Source organism: Hemitrygon akajei, chromosome 4 (assembly GCF_048418815.1).
Source record: "Hemitrygon akajei chromosome 4, sHemAka1.3, whole genome shotgun sequence".
Classification (NCBI taxonomy): Eukaryota; Metazoa; Chordata; class Chondrichthyes; order Myliobatiformes; family Dasyatidae; genus Hemitrygon; species Hemitrygon akajei.
Window position 1 is genome coordinate 11,753,316 of NC_133127.1, and position 20,276 is coordinate 11,773,591.

A 20,276-nucleotide genomic window follows, 5' to 3' on the forward strand; every position below is an offset into this window, starting at 1 on the left:
CTACTAGCTGGTAAAGTCTTTGGACTATGGGAGGAAACTGCAGCACTCGGAGGAATCCCACTCCTTACGGGCGGCTCTGGAATGTAACTCCAAACTCTGATCCCTTTGGCTGTAATAGTGTCACGCTAATGACTATTGTACTGTGGCGTCTCTTCTCTGCTATCTTTGCAGTACTTCAGCTGACTAAACAGCATTGTTTCTTCTCCCTCTTCTTGCATAGTGAACGAGTTCTGGGTGAACATGCAGAAGACCGAAGCATCGGAGAGATGCAAGCTGCACGGCACCTACATTCTCAAAGCCGACAAGGAGAAGCTGCTGCTGAAAGACACCAAAACCAACGAAGTTCTCTTCAGCTGGCCGTACAAGCTAATGCGTCGCTACGGCCGTGACAAGGTAACCTAGGGTGTGTTTGGGAGCCTCCAGTTGTGTGTGCAGAACATGGAACGGTTTAGCACAGTGCAGACCTGGTGTCACAGGTGGAGAAGTATGCATTTGACATGCTGGCCTTCATCAGTCAGGGCACTGATTAAAGAAACACACAGAAAATGCTGGGGGAACTCAGCAGGTCATACAGCTTCCATGGAAATGAATAGTTGACGTTTCAGGCCAAAACCCTCCTTCGGGACTGGGTGACTCAATAGGTCAAATGGCCTAAATCTGCTCCTGTATCTTATGCTCTTACAGCCAATCTTTTAACCAACTCTAAGATCAGTCTAAATCTGTCCTCCTTCCATAGCCCTCCATTGTTTTACCATACCGGTCTGATAAGACCTTTGCGAATTTGTTAGGTATGGATGAAACCTTTCTTCATTGTCAAGACAGCCCTAGTCTTCTCATAGAATTGTACAAAGACACATTAGGGCAAATGACCAAGAGTTGGGACAGTGGTTTCAGGCTTGGAGAAAGAGTGGGTTAAGGAAGGAATTAAAGCTTGGCACCTAATCAGCTGAATTGGGACTATCATTAAATCAGACAAGCCAGCACTTTGCAACAAAGTTCTTTAAGGATAGGTTAAATAAGGTAGGGCTTTTCTCTTGGGAGAGGAGGATGAGCAGAAGTGCTTTGATAGAGAAGAGACATAGATTGAATGGACAGGCAGCGTCTTTTTACCAGAGAGGAAACAGTTAATAACAGGGATCTTAATTTTAAGGTGATTGGAAGAAAGTATAGTGGGGATGTCAGAGGCAGATACGTTGGGGACATTTATGAGATTCTTACTATAGATAAGTGCATAGATGATAGAAAAATGGAGGGCTATGTGGGAGGGAAGGGTTAGATTGATCTTCCAGTAGGTTTAAAGGATTGGTATAACATTGTGGGCTGAAGGGCCTGTATTGTGCTGTACTGTTCTATGTTCTGCAAGAGATGATTTTCTATTCCATTTCAGCTAGCAGGAACTAAAAAGAAACTAAAAGAAGCTCATTTGCAAATGTGTTCAGGAAAGTTTCCTTAATCATATAGAGGTTCCAATTAGAGTGTGCGATTCTGGGTTCTGAGCTTGTGGACTTGCAGAATCCTTCACCACAGAAGATGATGGAGGCTAAATCACTGAATAAGTTTATGTCAGGGGAATGGGCAGAGAGAAGGAATAGGGTAGTCAGATGGCGTTTCGGCCATGTTTGACTGATAACGTAGGCTTTAAAGTGGGTGGCACTGTGGCGTAGTGGTTATCGCAACACTTTGCAGCACCAGAGTTCTGGCTTCAGTTACCACCGTTTTCTGTAAGGAGTTTGTACGTTCTCCCTGTTACTGAGTGGGTTTCCTCTGAGTACTCTGGGTTCCTCCCCACATTCCAAAGATGTACCGGTTAGGACTAGTGCGTTGTGGATATGCTATGTTGCTGCCGGAAGTGTGGTGACGTGTGGGCTTCCTGAAGCACGGTGTTGGGCTGAGTTGGTTGTTGACATAAATGGCACATTTCACTGTTTGATTTAATGTACATGTGACAAAATATAGCTAATCTGTGTGTTTATCTTTATCAAGTGGCTTCCTCTTTCTGTGTTTCTGTACTTCACGGCTGGAAAGAGAGACTATTTGCCAAATCTTCCAATCTGCACAATCTCTTAGTCGAAAGGAGCCATGCTGAGTCTGTCTGACTCGGTTCACAATGGGAAAATATACAATTGAGGGGGGAGAGAGAGAGGAAGAGGGGGAGAAGTAGGGGGAGAGAGAGAAGGAGGGGGGCAGAGAGAGAGAGAGAGAGAGATTATTCCAAATCCCTGTCACCCAAATAATCAGATGTCTGCCCTGCTGGGTGCAGTCTTTCAATGAATCTATAGTTTCCTGTATTCGCTGTAAATGCCTAGAAGAAAATGAATCTCAGTTTTATATATGGTGACATACATGTACTTTGATAATAACTTTACCTTAAACTTTGAACAATCAGGATTACATCAAAAAATTGTCCTCCAGTGATGCACAACACAAAAGCCTCCTCAATCACATTTGTATTAGTTCTTGAATCGAGCCATCCTATTAGTTCAAAATTAAAGCACTTAAAGCCCTACTGAATCTGTTGTCACCTTTCCAGATGACAACAACCCATAAAACCAAAAGGACATAGGAGCAGGTTTAGGCCATTTGAATTTGCTCCATTCGATCACGACTGATTTTTCTTCCCTCTCAAACTCACTGTGTGTATAAAACTCTTGCTTATTTCTCCCCACTTCCAGGTCATTGCTCTGTTCTTCAAATTGCTTTCCTTTTGTTACTGACCCTTCAGCATTCCCTAAAGTCAGGCGGTAATGATTTTTATATGTCACATGTACATTGAAACCTAGAAAATGAAGTGATAAACATTGTTTGTGTCAAATCAGATCAGTGAGATTTATTGTGGGCAGTCCCCAAGTGTCGCCATGCTTCTGATGCCAACATAACATGCCGACAATTCACTAAGCCTAACCATACAACTTTGGACTGTGGGAGGAAACCAGAGCACCCGGAGGAAACCCATGCAGTCACAGGGAGAACGTGCAAATTCCTTATAGGCGGAGGTGGAAAATGGTCATCATTGGCGCTGCAAAGCATTAGGCTAATCGCTACAATCCCGTGCCACCTGAAAGATTAGCTTTATTTGTCACATGTATATCGAAACTTCCAGAGAAATGTGTCACTTGCGTCATTGACCGGCACAGCCTGAGGATAATGCTGGGGGATGTTCGCAAGTGTCACCTCGCTTCCAGTGGCAACTTAGCATGCCCACAAGTTTCTAACCCTAACCTATACGTCCTTGGAATGCGGGAGGAAACTGGAGCTCGTGGACAGAATGTCCTTACAGACAGTGGCGGGAATCAAATCTCTGCTGGTGATTGCTGGCGCTGTAAAGCAATTGCACTAACCACTACACTACTGTGCCGTTCCTGATAGATTTAGCTTGTTAATACTTGTATCACTTTTTTCCCGTTACGCCGCTGGCGTTTAGAGCAGCAGTAAAAATCCTCCATCTCTGGTGGTGTCAGGGCTTCCTTCATCATGTCAGTAGCTTCCTCCCAGTTTTCACTACTGTCAGCCATGTAAGACCCGGGTGAAGACTCAGGAGTACTGTCAAACTCAGATGTAGAAGGGTCCTTCATTGCTGTTTCCTTAACAGTTTTGTTGACCAGTCAGGATTGCTAACCCTGAGCTGAACCATTGAACATGGAGGACTAGTGGACCACTCCCAGTCTGGCATCGACCTTTTGACCTGTTTGGCATGGGTGACCTTACCAAGGGTCAAAGCATAAAGCCCTGACCCCAGCCAGCATAGCTCTCCAGGTCACTGAGGCACAGGTGCCTGCAAACTGAACGACAAGGTTGTGGTCCTCTTGGAGGATTATTTGTATCAGCCAGATGGCAAATGATAGCTGATAAGAGTCTAACACACGCACAGGCACACACACACACACACACACACACACACACACACACACACACACACACACACACACACACACACACACACACACACACACACACGATGGAAACTATTCAAAATATCAGGAAACACATGTTCACACTTTTCACCCTTTTTTTTCAACAAAGCTGTGATCTTTTTTTGGTGCATTTTGATATAATTTTATTGCAGTTACTTGTTTGACAACTGTAAATAACTTAGATCCTCCTAGTCAGACTGCAACACTGCACATTTTATTTCCACTGCAAGGCGCAAGGGAGGGTGTCCTTTGTCACGCTGTCACTTGATGTATTTTCCGACCCCGTTTTATTGAAGAACACTGCATGGGAGGAAGTGGCTGACCAGATGATATTCAGTTCAGAGACTCTCTGTTCCGCAGTTTGTCACTGCAGTTGTGTTGTACATCAAAGCCCTGCCCCACTTCCCTTTGGGCATATTGTTCCAAATTTCTCTTCACACAGTTTGGCATGGTTCACAGCACAGAAAGAGGCCATTCAGCCCATCTTTATGCCTAACTGTGTTCACTTGGCTTCCCCTGAAATACTTCTATTCATTCTCACTTCTCCTTCTGGTTGTGTGTTCCACATTCGAACAACTTGCTGGGCAAAGAAGCTCCCCATTTTTAATCTCTGAACAATTATATCTATGGTTAGTGGTTCCAATCAGACCCCGCAAGGGGACAGGCCTTTAATCAGTGAAATGTCGGGCCAACATAGTATCCAAGATATCTTCAACGAGTGGTGCCTCAAAAAGGTGGTGTCCGTCATTAAGGATCCCCATCACCAGAACATGCCCTCTTCATGTTGTTACCATCAGGCAGGAGGTACAGGAGCCTGAAGACACACACTCAGTGATTCAGGAACAGCTCCTCCCCCTCTTCCATCTGATTTCCGAATGGACGTTGAACCCATGAACACTACCCCACTACTATATGTTATTTTGCAATACTTATTTAACTATTTAGTACATACATTAGTACATACTATAATTCAGTTTTTTTTGCTGCCACAAGGTTAATAACTTTCTCAACGTATGCCGTTGATATTAAACTTGATTCTGATTTTGAAGTGGTTCAGCGAGTCACTTGGGTTAAGGGAGTTGGTCAGAGGGTAAAATATTATGGCCAAACAAGAGAAAATCGGCAGATGCTGGAAGTCAGAGCATCACACACGCACAATGCTGCAGCAACTCAGAAGGCCAGGCAGCGTCTGTGGGAAAGAGTGAACAGTTAATGTTTCAGGCCAGGGCACCACATTAGGACTCATGACCAGAGACGCTGAGTTCCTCCAGCATTTTGTGTGCGTTGCTTTAATATATTATGGCATTGACATCGATGGCCATGCCATAAGAACAAATTATTTTTTTAAAAAATCATTAAACTTTTTGCATCAATTTTTATTTTCTTTTTCTTAAAAGATGGGCAGCCTGACAGTCATGGAACATTATAGCACAGTGCAGGCCCACAATATCATGGGCCGAAGGGTCTGTAATGTGCAGTACTGTTCAATGTTCTGTGTATTGGAATTGGTTTATTATTGTCACATGTATTGAGGTACATTGAAAAGCTTGTTTTGCACACTGTCCATACAGATCAGGTCATTACATTCATACAGATCAGGTCATTACATTCATACAGATCAGGTCATTACATCCATACAGATCAGGTCATTACATCCATACAGATCAGGTCATTACATTCATACAGATCAGGTCATTAGATAGATAGATAGATAGATACTTTATTTATCCCCATGGGGAAATTCAACTTTTTTTCCAATGTCCCATACACTTGTTGTAGCAAAACTAATTACATACAATACTTAACTCAGTAAAAAATATGATATGCATCTAAATCACTATCTCAAAAAGCATTAATAATAGCTTTTAAAAAGTTCTTAAGTCCTGGCGGTAGAATTGTAAAGCCTAATGGCATTGGGGAGTATTGACCTCTTCATCCTGTCTGAGGAGCATTGCATCGATAGTAACCTGTCGCTGAAACTGCTTCTCTGTCTCTGGATGGTGCTATGTAGAGGATGTTCAGAGTTATCCATAATTGACCGTAGCCTACTCAGCGCCCTTCGCTCAGCTACCGATGTTAAACCCTCCAGTACTTTGCCCACGACAGAGCCCGCCTTCCTTACCAGCTTATTAAGACGTGAGGCGTCCCTCTTCTTAATGCTTCCTCCCCAACACGCCACCACAAAGAAGAGGGCGCTCTCCACAACTGACCTATAGAACATCTTCAGCATGCGGTGAGGTAGAACCAGGTAAAACAATAGCAATGCAGAATAAAGTGTCACAGTTACAGAGAATGTGCAGTGCAGGTAAACAAGACATAACGTAAAGATTTTTACTCATGTATGTGAAGGATGTAAGAAATAAAGTCAATTCTATTCAAGACGATAACGAGGTAGATTATGAGGTCGAGTCGATCTTATCTTACCATTAAAGAGTCTGATAACAGTGGGATAGAAGCTGTCCTTGAGCCTGGTGGTACGTGCTTTCAGGCTTTTACCCGATGGGAGAGAGGAGAAGACAGAATGTCCAGGGTGGGTGGGGTCTTTGATTACGCTGACTGCTTTACCGAGGCAGTGAGAAGTGTAGACAGAGTCCATGGAGGGGAGGCTGGTTTCTGTGAGGTGCTGAGCTGTGTCCACAACTCTCTGCAGTTTCTTGTGGTTAGGTGGTTGCTATGTTTCTATCCTGGGTTAAAAAGCACCCCCCCCCCCCCCACCCCCGCCGATTATCTGATGGCACTTTAACCGAGCTTTTCTCTTGTTGACAGGTCATGTTCTCCTTTGAGGCTGGCCGCAGATGCGACTCTGGTCCAGGAAACTTCACCTTCGAGACCAAGCACGGGAATGACATATTCCTGATGGTGGAGAATAGCATACTGGAACAGAAGGCCAAGGCTGAGCGGTATCGCCGCAGCTACGACCCGCCCGATACCGGGAATGGCAGTGGCTCCGGCGATTCCCTGACCTTCGATGTGACGCCTCCTGGCACGGCCGGGACAAAAGGAAACCCTGGCAGGGGATCCGGGGGATCAGAGGGAACGCCCGCCACGAGGAAGGAGCAAGTGACGCCTAAGGGTCTGGAGGAGAAGGACCTGTCTAAGCACCTAAAGTCCCGCAGTCTGCCAGAACCCCCCAGCACCGGGCCGGCAACACCCCCACGCTCTCCTGTCCCCAAGCTGCCCAAGCACCTGGTGAACTCTGACCCTGGCTCCATCTACTCTGACCCGATCGATGCCTTGACCGGCAACAATCGCAGCTCAAACTCCCTGTACTCTGATCCGCTGGACAGTGTCCCCAAAGCCTCTGGACCCCAACCCCTGCCCCGCCCAGTCTTAAAGGACGCCAAGGCGGCTGGGCAGTCCGCAGAGCCCCTGTACGCGGACATTTATGAGCGGGTGAACTATGATTTCTCGCGGGCGGCCATCAACCCCAGGTCGGAGGAGCATATCTATGATGAGCCAGAAGGCCGGGCACCCCTGCAGCCTCCTGAAGGGAGGGGCCCTCACCCTCTCCCTGTCCCCACCACCATCTACGACCAGGCCAAGAAAGGGGAAGAGGAGGCCTGGAAGATGAAGAAGGTGCCTTGCCCCTCTGCTGTAGATGACGGCTTACCGTCAGCTCCTCCAAGAACCGGCGACCAGTTGGCTGGCAAGTCCAGGAAGCCCAAGCCTAAACCTCAGCCAGCACCAAAACCAGCCAACAGGCTCGGTATAAAAGACAAGCAGACAGACTCCAAGGAGATTGGGAAGGAGTTGGTCAACCCTGTGCCTGAGAAGCCAGTGCTGAAAGGCAATTTTAACAGCTCAAATAACTGCATTTACAGTAAGGTTGTGAAACCCAAAAAGCTAGCAAAGGAGGTATCAGTTGATAATGTCGCCACTAACCAGGACTCTGTTTACGAAGATCTGGGGGACCTTTAATGGGCTGAATCTGAAGATTAATTTGAATTTATGTCTTCATTATAGAATGTTCACTCACATTTCCATAGTTCTGGAACACTGCTTCAAGCAAGGATAGAGAATGGGTTTCCTGTATGAACAGCCAAAACAAAAATGTCGGTATTTTTTCTTATTTCCTCCTGTTTTGTTCAGCTGTAATAGGGAGATGAATTATGGATACTGTGATACAAATTATAGAGTTTTTTTTAAGGCATAAGGTACCTTTAATGTGAAAACAGTCCAATTATTGATTTCAGTCTGTGTCTCTGCTAGGTTCCTGTCAGACCAGTGTTCACATACACTCAATGGCCTCTTTATTAGGTACACCTGTACATCTCGTTAGTGCAAATATCTTATCAGCCAATCACGTGGCAGCAACTCAGTGCATAAAAGCATGCAGACATGGTCAAGAGGTTCAGTTGTTGTTCAGACCAAACATCAGAATGGGGAAGAAATGTGATCTAAGTGACGTTGACCATGGAATGATTGTTGGTGCCAGACAAGAGTGGTTTGAGTATTTCAGAAACCGCTGAACTTCTGGGATTTTCACACATAACAGTGTCTAGAGTTTACAGAGAATGGTGTGAAAAACAAAAAAAAAACATCCAGTGAGCGGCAGTTCTGTGGGTGAAAATGCCTTGAGAGAAGTCAGAGGAGAATGGCCAGACTGGTTCAAGCTGACGGGAAGATAACAGTAACTCAAATAACCACACAGAAAATCCAAACAGCATGCACAAGATGCTGGAGGAACTCAGCAGGCCAGTCAACATCTCTGGAAAAGAACAAGCTGTTGACGTTTTAGGCTGAGACGTTGATGGTTTGCTCTTTTCTGTGGATTTTGAATCTTGAAGTGGATGGGCTAGGGCAGCAGAAGGCGACACTGGGTTCCACTGGGGTACCTAATAAAGTGTCACTGAGTGTAAGTCTGGGTAATGAGCGGTGTGGTAGTTCTTTTTTCCTAGTCATCCGCTTGCCGACATCGCATGTCCCCATTTTTGGGAAATGGTACGGTACGAGAATTCTCTTCCCGGAATGCTTGTTTTGGGACAAATGGCTGGCCCTGAGATTAATGTCCCTCCTTCCTGGAGGTGAGCCCCAGGCTGTCTCGATTGCGATGATGGGTGAAAGAGGAGGAGGAGAAGATGGAGGAAGACAAAGACGTGGAACCTTTTTTTGAAAGAAGTATGAGAACCCACATCATGGAAGTTGATGTTAAGTGGTGTCCACAGTGGAAGGGCGCTCGAATAGTGACAGTGAATTTGACAGAAGACTTCATTGATACGCTACTGATGGTGGATTATTACTGAGTACTCTTCAAAATCTGCTGTAAAGATTATTTTTATGTATAAACAAATAACAGTTTATCACTGATCTAGTTTTGTATTAACTAAACTCTTCCTTTGGCTCTGAATGTGTAGACACTTCTTCATTGTATATTGGAAAGCTGTTAATTATTTTTGAGAATACTGCATTACAAGTATGTCAAGATTTGAAAGGTTAATTAAGATTCACTTTATTTGTCACTTGTACAGTGAAATGTATCATTTTGCACCAAAGACCAGCGCAATCTGAGGATTGCCCACAAATGTCGCCACGCTTCTGACACTGACATCGCATGCCCACAGCTGAATGCCCCAAGCCCATGCTGTGTGGTGTCCAATCAACTGTCAGAATGTGGCGATTGTGCATATCTAACCATATAACAATTACAGCACAGAAACAGGCCATCTCGGCCCTTCTAGTCCGTGCCGAACGCTTTCTCTCACCTAGTCCCACCGACCTGCACTCAGCCCATAACCCTCCATTCCTTTCCTGTCCATATACCTATCCAATTTTTTTTTTTAAATGACAAAATCGAACCTGCCTCTACCACTTCTACCGGAAGCTCGTTCCACACAGCTACCACTCTCTGAGTAAAGAAATCCCCCCTCATGTTACCCCTAAACTTTTGCCCCTTAACTCTCAACTCGTGTCCTCTTGTTTGAATCTCCCCTACTCTCAATGGAAAAAGCCTATCCAAGTCAACTCTATCTATCCCCCTCATAATTTTAAATACCTCTATCAAGTCCCCCCTCAACCTTCTACGCTCCAAAGAATAAAGACCTAACTTGTTCAAGCTTTCTCTGTAACTTAGGTGCTGAAACACAGATAACATTCTAGTAAATCTCCTCTGTACTCTCTATAATTTGTTGACATCTTTCCTGTAATTTGGTGACCCAAACTGTACACAATACTCCAAATTTGGCCTCACCAATACCTTGTACAATTTTAACATTACATGCCAACTCCTATACTCAATGCTCTGATTTATAAAGGCCAGCATACCAAAAGCATTCTTCACCACCCTATCCACATGAGATTCCACCTTCAGGGAACTATGCACCATTATTCCTAGATCACTCTGTTCTGCATACAGCCGATTGATTACGTGGTGAATCTATAGGGTCTCCTATTGAATTCTCCAACTTCCGGTAATTCCCTCCCCCTCCCTTCCCCCATCCCAGCTTCACTCTGCCTCCTCTTCCAGCTGCCTATCATCTCCCTCATGGTTCAGCCTCTTTCTACTACCCATAGTACTTACCCCTTATATTCCTTCTTCACCTTTCCTGCCTATCCCCTCCCCCACCCCTTGATCTTTCCCCTTACTGGTTCTTCACCTGGCACCTACCAGCCTTCTCCTTCCCACCTTTGTAGGGCCCCTGACCCCTCCCTCTTCAGTCCTGACGAAGGGTTTCGGCCCAAAACATTGACTGTTCGTTTCCACGGATGCTGCCCGACCTGCTGATATGTTGCTTTGACCCCAGCATCTGCATTTTGTATTCCTTCTTTTGGGCACAGGCTTCCTAATGCACTTGTTTTCATCTCGTCAGGACTCCCTTACTGTTAGTTGTCCAATGTGTACCATTACTAACAAGACAGTAAAAAAGTTCAATCATTATCGTTCTTGCTCTACATAGAGTAACACGTAGTTCTTTGGAATATGGGAGGAAACAGGAGCACCCCAGTGGTCACAGGGAGAATGTCCAAATCCCCTACAGACAGCGGCGGGGATTGACCCCCAGTTGCCCGTGTTGTAAAGTGTTACACTAATCACTGCACTACCCTGGCACCCCACATGAATTTGTAGAGTGCACTTGCTTTCCCTGTGTGTCATCTTGTGACATAGTATGGATGCTCACATTGGCAGGTTGGCCAAGCCACGTCAGTTCCTCCTCTCTGTTCTCCTACTTCTTTATGGTTCTTGGTTGCTATCGGGGTGGGGGGGGGGGGGGGAATGAGCAGGAGAAGAGTTTCTGTGCCAACAGATCTGGTTTTAAATTGGTCGATTTTGTGGCTTCTAGATTAGGGGTTCCCAACCTGGGGTCCATGGACCCCTCAGTTAATGGTAAGCTGGGAGCCCCTGTTCTTGATCATTTTAAGCAATGGAAGCAATCACAGATGAACAAACTCGAACGTGACCGCTTCACATTCACAGTAGCCTAATGCTTCACAGCGCCAGTGACCTGGGTTCAATTCCTGACGCTACCTGTCAGGAGTTTGTGCATTTTGCCCGTGATGGCGTGGGTTCCGGTTTCATCACACATTCCAATACGGTAAGCTATGTTGGTGTCAGAAGCATGGTGACATTTGCAGGCTGCCCCCAGCACATTCTTGGACTGTGTTCGTTTTTGAAGCAAAAGATGTGTTTTACTTGATGTTTCAATCTATGTAAGACAAATAAAGCTGATCATTTATTTTGAATCTTACGTGCTTGTAACTAGCCAAGAGGTGTGGGATGGTGGAGCTGCAGGACTAGCAGTGACATGCAGTGGATGGCTTCAATGGAATTCCACAACTCACATTAGTACCCGGTAATTGGATTATGTATTATTGTTACATGTACCAAGATGCAATGAAATAAGTTTGGTTGCGTGCCATCCTGACAAAAAGGCAAAACAGAATGCAGAATAAAGGGTAGCAGTTAATGAGAAAGAGCTGCACAAGGACACAAACAACATGCAAGGGCCATGCCAAGATGGAATGGAAGTTCATCTTTAGCTAATGAGAAGTCCATTCTTAAGTCTTATAACAGCTGGATAGAAGCTTATCCTTGAGCCTGGTGCTACGTTTTCTCAAGCTTTTGTACACTGAGTGGCCTGTTTATTCGGTAAACCTCTGCACCTGCTCCTTAATGGAAAAGTCTAATCCGCCAATCATGTAGCAGCAACTCAGTGTATAAAAGCATACAGATATGGTCAAGAGGTTCAGTTGTTATTCAGACCAAACACTAGAAAGGGGAAGAAATGTGATCTAAGTGACATTGACCATGTTATTGGTGCCAGATGGGGTGGTTTGAGTATCTCAGGAAGTGCTGATCTCCTGGGATTTTCACACACTACAGTCTCTAGAGTTTACAGAGAATGGTGCAAAAACAAAAAAAAGCATTCAGTGAATGCCAGTCCTGTGGGTGAAATGCATTGTTAACGGGAGAGGTCAGAGGAGAATATCCAGGCTGGTTCAAGCTGACAGGAAGGCAGCAGTAACTCTTGTAACAACGTGTTACAACAGTGGAGCGCAGAGCATCTCTGAATGCACAAAACATTGAACCTTGAAGTGGGTGAGCTGAAGCAACAGATGACCACAACATAGACTTAGTGGCCACTTTATTAAGTACAGGAGGTATCTTATAAAGTGGCCACTAAGTGTATCTTCTGCCCAATGGGATGAGATGAGGAAGAGAATAACCAGGCTGGGAGAGGACCTTGATGATGTTGGCCATGTTCCAGAGTCAACAGGAGGTGTTGACAAAATCTATCCGGGGGAAGCTGGTTTGTGTGATGGACTGGGTTGTGTCCTTAACTCTGCAATTTTGTGTGATCTTGGGCAGAGCAGTTGCCAAACTGAGCCATCAATGTACTTGGTGAAGGAGAACATTAGTATGCATCAAATCAGATATTCTGCAAGCTGTCAGTTTGGAACTGTTCTTGTAACTCAGGCTCACACCCACTTCTCTTACCCTGGATGTCCTGAGCCTGATACAGTAGTGGAGGCCAAATCATCAAGTTGAAGTTGATAGGTTCTAGATTGCTCCAAAGTTTACAGGGAAAAGGCAGGAGAATGGGGTTGAGAGGGATAATACTATACATCAGCCATGATGGAATGGTGGAACAGACTCGATGGGCCCAATGGCCTAATTCTGCTCCTATGTCTTGTGGTCTAGAAGGGAACATTAGTTCAAGGCCAGTAGTAGCACTCAGTAGATAACCCAGTCTGATGTGGTGATCAGATTCTGTGAAGTGAAAGGATTAATGAGGGGATGTATTCCTGTTCTGGCACACTTCTATGGCATGGGAATAATGTTGATATCAGGTGAATATCCCACTCTAGTTTCATTTTGATATAAGCTGAGGGAATGGAAGCTGCACCAGAAAGATAAAGGTTAGCTTTATTTGTCACATGTACAGTGAAGTTGTCTATTTATGCCCAAGCTAACACAGTCTGAGCCTGTCTTGGGGGCAGCTCACAAGTGTCAATAGGCTTCCAGCGCCGACATAGCAAACCCTAACGTCTTGAAATGTGGGAGGAAACCGGAGCAAGTGGAGAAAACCCATACAGTGTTGGGGAGAACGTACAAGCTCTTTAATGACAGCAGTGGGAATTGAACCCGGGTTGCTGGCACTGTAAAATGTTACACTAACAACTATGCTACCGTACTGCCCTTTCCCTGTTGTGTACTTTGTACTTCGGCCTGTTAATTTCATGACCCTTTGTCCACTGGAAAAATGTATCAGCAAGTGCTGCTGATAGCAATGTTTGTTGGCACAGAAAACTTGTAGTACAGGCTGAAACTGCCAATGGTCCAGCAACTCCTGTGGTCCAGCGTGCTTTGAATATACAGTACAGATGGATACTAACTAACTAATTTTAACTAAGATCTGTATAATCTGTGGTTAATTAACCTACTAGTGCAACTCTTGCAAACTCAGCCAACAACATTTACAGGAACTTCAGGCTGGTTCCTGGAACCCTCCAACTGCCGTTTCATAGAGACTACTGCACTGAAACAAGCCTTCAAGGCTGATTGGTCCGTGCCTACTTCTAAGCAAGTCTCATGTGCCAAAATTTGGCCCATATCCCTCTAAACCAGGGGTTCCCAACCTCCTTTATCCCTACTGTTAACTAAGGGGTCCTTGGATCCCAGGTTAGGAAACCTTTCCTATCCGCCTACTTGACCAAATTGCGAGCCGGTGATGTGATGGGATCCGTACCAGTCCTCAAGATGAGTGGTCCCGGGTTCGAATCCGGCCGGCTCCTTGCACGCTTTCCATCTGTGCTAGGTTGAGCGTCGAGCTAGCAACTCAGCCTTGTAAAAACAGGCAAAAATGCCACAAAAACGGCAAGAGATATGCCACAAAGTGTGGAAAGGAACAATACACACCTGTCCAAATAGCTTTAAAATGTTACTAATATACCTGCTTCAACCACTTCCTCTGAAGCTTATTCCATATATGGATTACCCTCTGGATGAAAAAGTCACCCCTGAGGTTACAAATAAATGTATATTTACTCCAATCTTACAGAGTTTTTCAAGGTTACTGGCAAAGTTGATGAAGGAAAGGCATTGGTTATGGTCTACCTTTGACAAGGTCCTGCATAGGAGGTTTGTCCAAGAAGGTTCAATGGCTTGGCATTCAGGATAAGGTAATAAATTGGAGGTGACATTGGATTTGCGGGAGAACCAACTGAGTGTTAGCAGATAGTTGCTCCTCTGAATGGAGGCCTGCAACTAGTGGCGTGCCACATGAATGGGTGTCTGGTCTGTTGTTTGTCACCTATATCAATGATCTGGATAATAATGTAGTAAACTGGATTAGCAAATTTCCAGGTAACATCAGGATTGGGGACAGCGTGAAAGGCTATCAAAGCTTACAGCAGGATCTGGACCTAGCTGGAAAAATGGGCTGAAAAATGTGAGATGGTATGCGGACAAGTGAGAGTCATAATGTCAGAGAACACAACAGCCCTTTGGCCCACCTTGACCATGCCAAACCATTAATCTGCCCAGTCCCATCGACCTGCACTCAGACCATAGCCCTCCATGCCCCTGCCATCCACGTACCTATCCAAGCTTCTCTTAAACATTGAAATCGAACACGTGCACAACTTGCACTGGCACCTTGTTTCATACTCTCACAACCATCTGATTAAAGAAATTTCCCCTCATGTTCCCCTAAAAACATTTCTCCTTCCACCCTTAAACCATGACCTCTAGTTGAAGTCTCATCCTATCTCTGGGAAAACATGAGGAAATCTGCAGATGCTGGAAATTCAAACAACACACACAAAATGCTGGTGGAACGCAGCAGGCCAGGCAGCATCTATAGGGAGAAGAGCTGTCGACGTTTCGGGCCGAGACCCTTTGTCAGGACTCAGTGGGAAAAGCCTGCTTGCATTTACCGTAGCTATACCCCTAATAATTTTGTATACCTCTATCAAATCTCCCCTCATTCTCCTACAGCCCAGGGAATAAAGTCCTAACCTATTCAACCTATCCCTTTAACTCCTTATGACTCAACCTACCAGTGATACCACCTACAATGAATTATGGACCTGTATTCCAGGATCCCTCTGTTCTACAGCATTCCTCAGTGTGCTGTTACTCAACATGTAAGACCTACCCTGGTTGGTCCTTCCACAGTGCAACAGCTTGCACTTGTCTGTATTGAATTCCATCAGCCCATTTTCCCAACTGCATCAGATCATTGATAGAGACAAGACCCAGCACCCATCCTTGCGGTGCACTGGTAGTCATAGGACCCCATTGAGAAGCAACCAACTACTACCACTTTCTGGCTTTTCCCTCAAAGCCAATGTCTAATCAATCCCATTTACAACCTCATCTTGAATGCCAAACGACTGAACCTTCTTGACCGGCCTCTCATGCAGAACCTTGTCAAATGCCTTGCTAAAATCCAAGAAGACAACATCCACTGCCTGGCCTCCATCAACTTTCCTGGTAACTTGCTCAAAAAATTCTATGGGATTGGTTTCTGTATAGGTATATCCAGTTCCCTAGTTCTGAGGGAACATCTTGTCATGCCATGGGGATTTATCCACCCTAATTTGCCTCAAGACAGCAAACTGCTTCTTTGCCTCATATCTATAGGCTCGGTGTCTATTCGCCAAGTCAATACAGATGCAAAACATCCAATAACATTTTCCCCATCACTTTCCGCTTCATGCATAGATTACCACTCTGATCTTCCAGAGGGCCAATTTTGTCTCTTACTATCCCTTTGCTCTTAATATAGGATATCTGCAGAAGCCTGTAGGATTTTTTTTTCACCTTGTCTGCTAGAGCACCCTCGTGTCTTCTTTTGCCCCTCCTAGTTTCCTCCTGAAGTGTTCTCTTGCATTTCTGATACTCAAGTACCCCATTTGTTCATGCTATCCACCTCCTTTTTCCTAACCAGAGCCTTCAATATCTCTCAAAAATATAGGTTCCCTAAACCTGTTATCCTTGCCTTTTAATCTGACAGGAAAATACAAACTGTACTCTCAAATTTTCACTTTTGAAGGGCTTCCACTTATCAAGGACACCTTTGCCAGTAAACAACCTTGTCCAATCCACATTTGCCAGATTCTTTATAATACCATTGAAGTTGGCCTTTCTTCAATTTAAAAGTTCAAAGTAAAATTTATCATCAGAGTACATACATGTCACCACATACAACCCTGAGATTCCTTTTCCTGTGGGCATACTTGGCAAACCTATAAAGCAGTAACAGGATCAATGAACAACAAACTATGCAAATGCAAAGAAAAATAAATAGCAAGAAGAAGTGTCCTTAAAGTGAGCACAGCAGAAATAGAATGAGTGTAGTTTTTTAGGATTTTCCACTCAAAGGCATTGGTGTTCCCACACCAGGCCATAATGCAGCCAGTTATGCACTTCCCACCACATGTCTGTAGAATTTTGCCGAGGTTCTCGATGACATGCCAGACTTCTGCAGACTCCTGAGGAATTAGAGGTGTTCTTGTGCTTTCTTTGTAATTATATGATGGGTCCCAGGACAGGTCCTCTGAGACAGTGACGCCCAGGAATTTAAAGTTACTGACCCTCTCCACCACTGATCTTCCAATGAGTACTGGCTCATGGACCTCTTGTTCCCCTCCCTTGAAGTCTACAGTCAGTTCCTTGGTCTTATTGACACTGAGTGAGAGATTGTTGTTATGACACCACTTAGCCAAGATATCAATCTCCCTTCTGAACGCTGATTCATCATCACTTTTGATACAGCCACAACAGTGGTGTCATCAGCAAACTTTTATTTGGTATTGGAGCTGTACTTGGCTACAGTCATAGGTGTAAAGTGAGTAGAGCAGGGGGCTAAGCACACATCCCTGAGGAGCTCCTGTGCTGATGGAGATTGTGGAGGAGATGTTTTTTGCCAATCCGAACTCTCTGGGGTCTGCAAGTGAGGAAATTCAGGATCCAATTGGACAAGGGGGTATTAAGGCACAGGTCTTGGGAGTTTACTGATTAGTTTTGAGGAGATGATGGTATTAAATGCTGAGCTGTAATTAATAAAGAGTATACTGATGTGTGCATCTTTGCTGTCCAGATGTTCCAGGGATGTGTGAAGAACCAATGAGGTGGCATCCACTGAGACAGTGGGTACCACACACTGCCAAAGTGAGAGGTTGGAGATATCCATGAATACACCAGCCAGTTTGTCAGCACAGGTCTTCAGTACTCGGTCAGGTACTCTGTCCAGACCAGATGCCTTCCTTGGATTCACTCTCTTGAAAGTAGCTCACATGTCTTCTTCAGATACTGAGACCAAAGGATCATCAGAACCTCAACCCAAAGACCAGACCTATCCTTCTCCATAATTACCTTGAAACTAATGGCATTCTGATCACTGGATGCCAAGTGTTCCTCAACACAAATGTCTGTCACCTGCCCTGTCTCATACCCTAATAGGCGATCTCTAACTGAGATTTCTATGTACTGAACACATTTGAGAAAGTTCTTTCTCATCCAGACTTATTACGGTATGGGAGACACCGTCAATATGTGGAAAGTTAAAATCACCTGTTATCACAACCTTATGATTCTCACAGCAATCTGCGATCTCTCTACAAATTTGTTCCATTAAATCCAGCTGACTGTTGCATGGTCTATAATATAATTTTATTAACATGGTCATACCTTTCTTATTCATCAGTTCTACCCACAAAGCCTCACTCGACGAGCTCTCCAGTCTGTCCTGACTGAGTACTGCTGTGCTATTTTCCCTGACAAGTAATGCCACCCCTCCCCCTTTAATCCCTCCTGTTCTATAACATCTAAGACGATGCAATCCCAGAACTCTGAGCTGCCAGTCCTGCCTCTCCTGCAGCCAAGTCTCACTCCTAGCTAGTGTCATAATTGTGTGTGCACTTCCTACCATACTCATTGCATTGAAATATATGCAGTTCAGAACATTAGTCCCACCATCTCAACCTTTTGATTACTGACTTTGCATGGAAGCTTAACATCTTTCTTCACAACAACTCCACTATCCTGCTGCTCTGGTTCTCACCCCTGTGCAGCGCATGAAGTGCTGCACTTTTTGGAGGACTTGCACAGTGTTTGGTAGGGCACCGAGGAGTGCAGTGGAACACAGGAATGTGGGTATTTTTATTCTTCAGCCTCGAACCTTGACAGCAGCTCCCCAGAGTCCTCTGTCCTGGGCCAGTCTTTCAAGGGCCTCATGTGTAGCCCATCTTCGAAGATCCTTCCTGCACAAGGGAGGAGGTCTTCGAAGTTTCCATTGCCATTTCTGTAGTTTGGGTTTTTACAGGAAGGGGTTGCTAGCCCCATGCCCAACCATTCTCATTTTGTAGCCAGGCTTGGGACTGTCCATGGTGGAGCTGGGAATACAGATCCATAATTCCTTGAAGGTGGTGTCACAGGTAGACAGGATCATAAAGAGAGCTTATGGTACACTGGCCTTCACATATCAAAGTATCAAGTAAAGGAGTTGGAATGTTATAATAAAGTTGTATATGATGATAGTTGGGCCTGATTTGGAGTATTGCTTGCAATTTTGGTCACCTACCTACAAAAATGATCAATAAGATTGAAAGGGTGCAGAGAAAATTTACGAGCATGTCACCAGGACTTCAGGACCTCAGTTATAGCGAAAGATTAAATAAATTAGGACTTAATTCCCTGGAACATAGGAGAAAGAAGCAAGAGTTGGTAGAGGTATACAAAATTATGAGGAGTTCAAATAGAGTAAATGCAAGCAGGCTTTTTTCACTGAGGCTGGGTTAGAAAGCACTAGAGGTGATAGGTAAAAGGAGATTATGAGGGGGAATTTCATCACTCAGTGTGGAATGAGCTGCCAGTGGAAGTGGTGGATACAGGTTCAATTTCAACACTAAAGAAATTTGGATAAGTACATGGATGGGGGGGGGGGGGGGTGTTGTATGGTCCAGGTGCAGATCAATGAGACTCGGGAGAATAATATTTCACATGGACTGAAGGGCCTGGTTCAGGTTTGGTAGTGCTCTATGACTAAATCTCTCCCCTTTCATCTTAAATCTTTGTCCTCTCATTCTTAATTCCCCAAGCCTGGCAAAAAGACTGTGTCCATGCTCTCCTATGCCCCTCATGATTTCATACACCTCTGTAAGGTCACTCCTCAGTCTCCTAAGCTTCTGTGAATAAACCCAACCTGCTCAACTGCTCTCCATAACTTGTTCCTCAAGTTATCTCGTCAATCTTTTCTGCGTCCTTGCCAGCTTAATGGAATTTTTCCAATTGTATGCTGACCAAAACTGAACACAATATTGCAAATGCGGCCTCAAGAATATCTTGTGCCACTTTCCCACAAGTGCCCCATCATGGAACACGATGATCAAAGTTCAAAGTAAATTTATTATCAAAGTATCTATATGTCACCATATACAACCCTGAGATTTGTTTTCTTGCGGTTATACAGAGTAAATACAAAGAAATGCAATAGAATCATTGAAAGACTGCACTCAATAGGAAGGACAAGCAACCAATGAGCAAAAGACAATAAACTGTACAAAAGCAAAATAAATAAATAATCAATGAATATTGAAAACATGAGGTGAAGAGTCCTTGAATATGAGTCCATAGGTTGTGGGAACAGTTCAGTGATGGGGCAAGTGAAGTTATCCCCTCTGATTCAAGACCTTGATGGTTGAGAGTTAATAATTGTTCCTGATCCTAGTGGTGTGAGTCCTGAAGCTCCTGTACCTTTTTCCTAATGGCATTCATGAGAAGAGAGCATAGCCTGGGTGGTGGCGTCCTCGATAATGGATGCCGCTTTCCTGTGACAGCACTCCGTGTAGATGTGCTCAGTGTTGGCGAGCACCTTATCCATGATGGACTGGGCTGTATCCACTACTTTTTGTAGGATTTTCAAG

The 20,276-nt window shown here is 44.7% G+C and overlaps 1 protein-coding gene across 2 annotated transcripts in view; it reads left to right on the forward strand.

Moving 5' to 3' along the window:
* Positions 1-9,342, forward strand: part of dok1b (docking protein 1b) — a 101,421-nt gene extending 92,079 nt beyond the window's left edge. For both annotated transcript variants that reach the window (XM_073042088.1, XM_073042087.1), the window contains exons 4-5: positions 221-393; positions 6,678-9,342. In XM_073042088.1, the coding sequence (XP_072898189.1) occupies positions 221-393; positions 6,678-7,829 (1,325 nt within the window). In that variant the 3' untranslated portion in view covers positions 7,830-9,342. The remainder of the gene's footprint in view (positions 1-220; positions 394-6,677) is intronic.
* Positions 9,343-20,276: the final 10,934 nt, after the last annotated feature.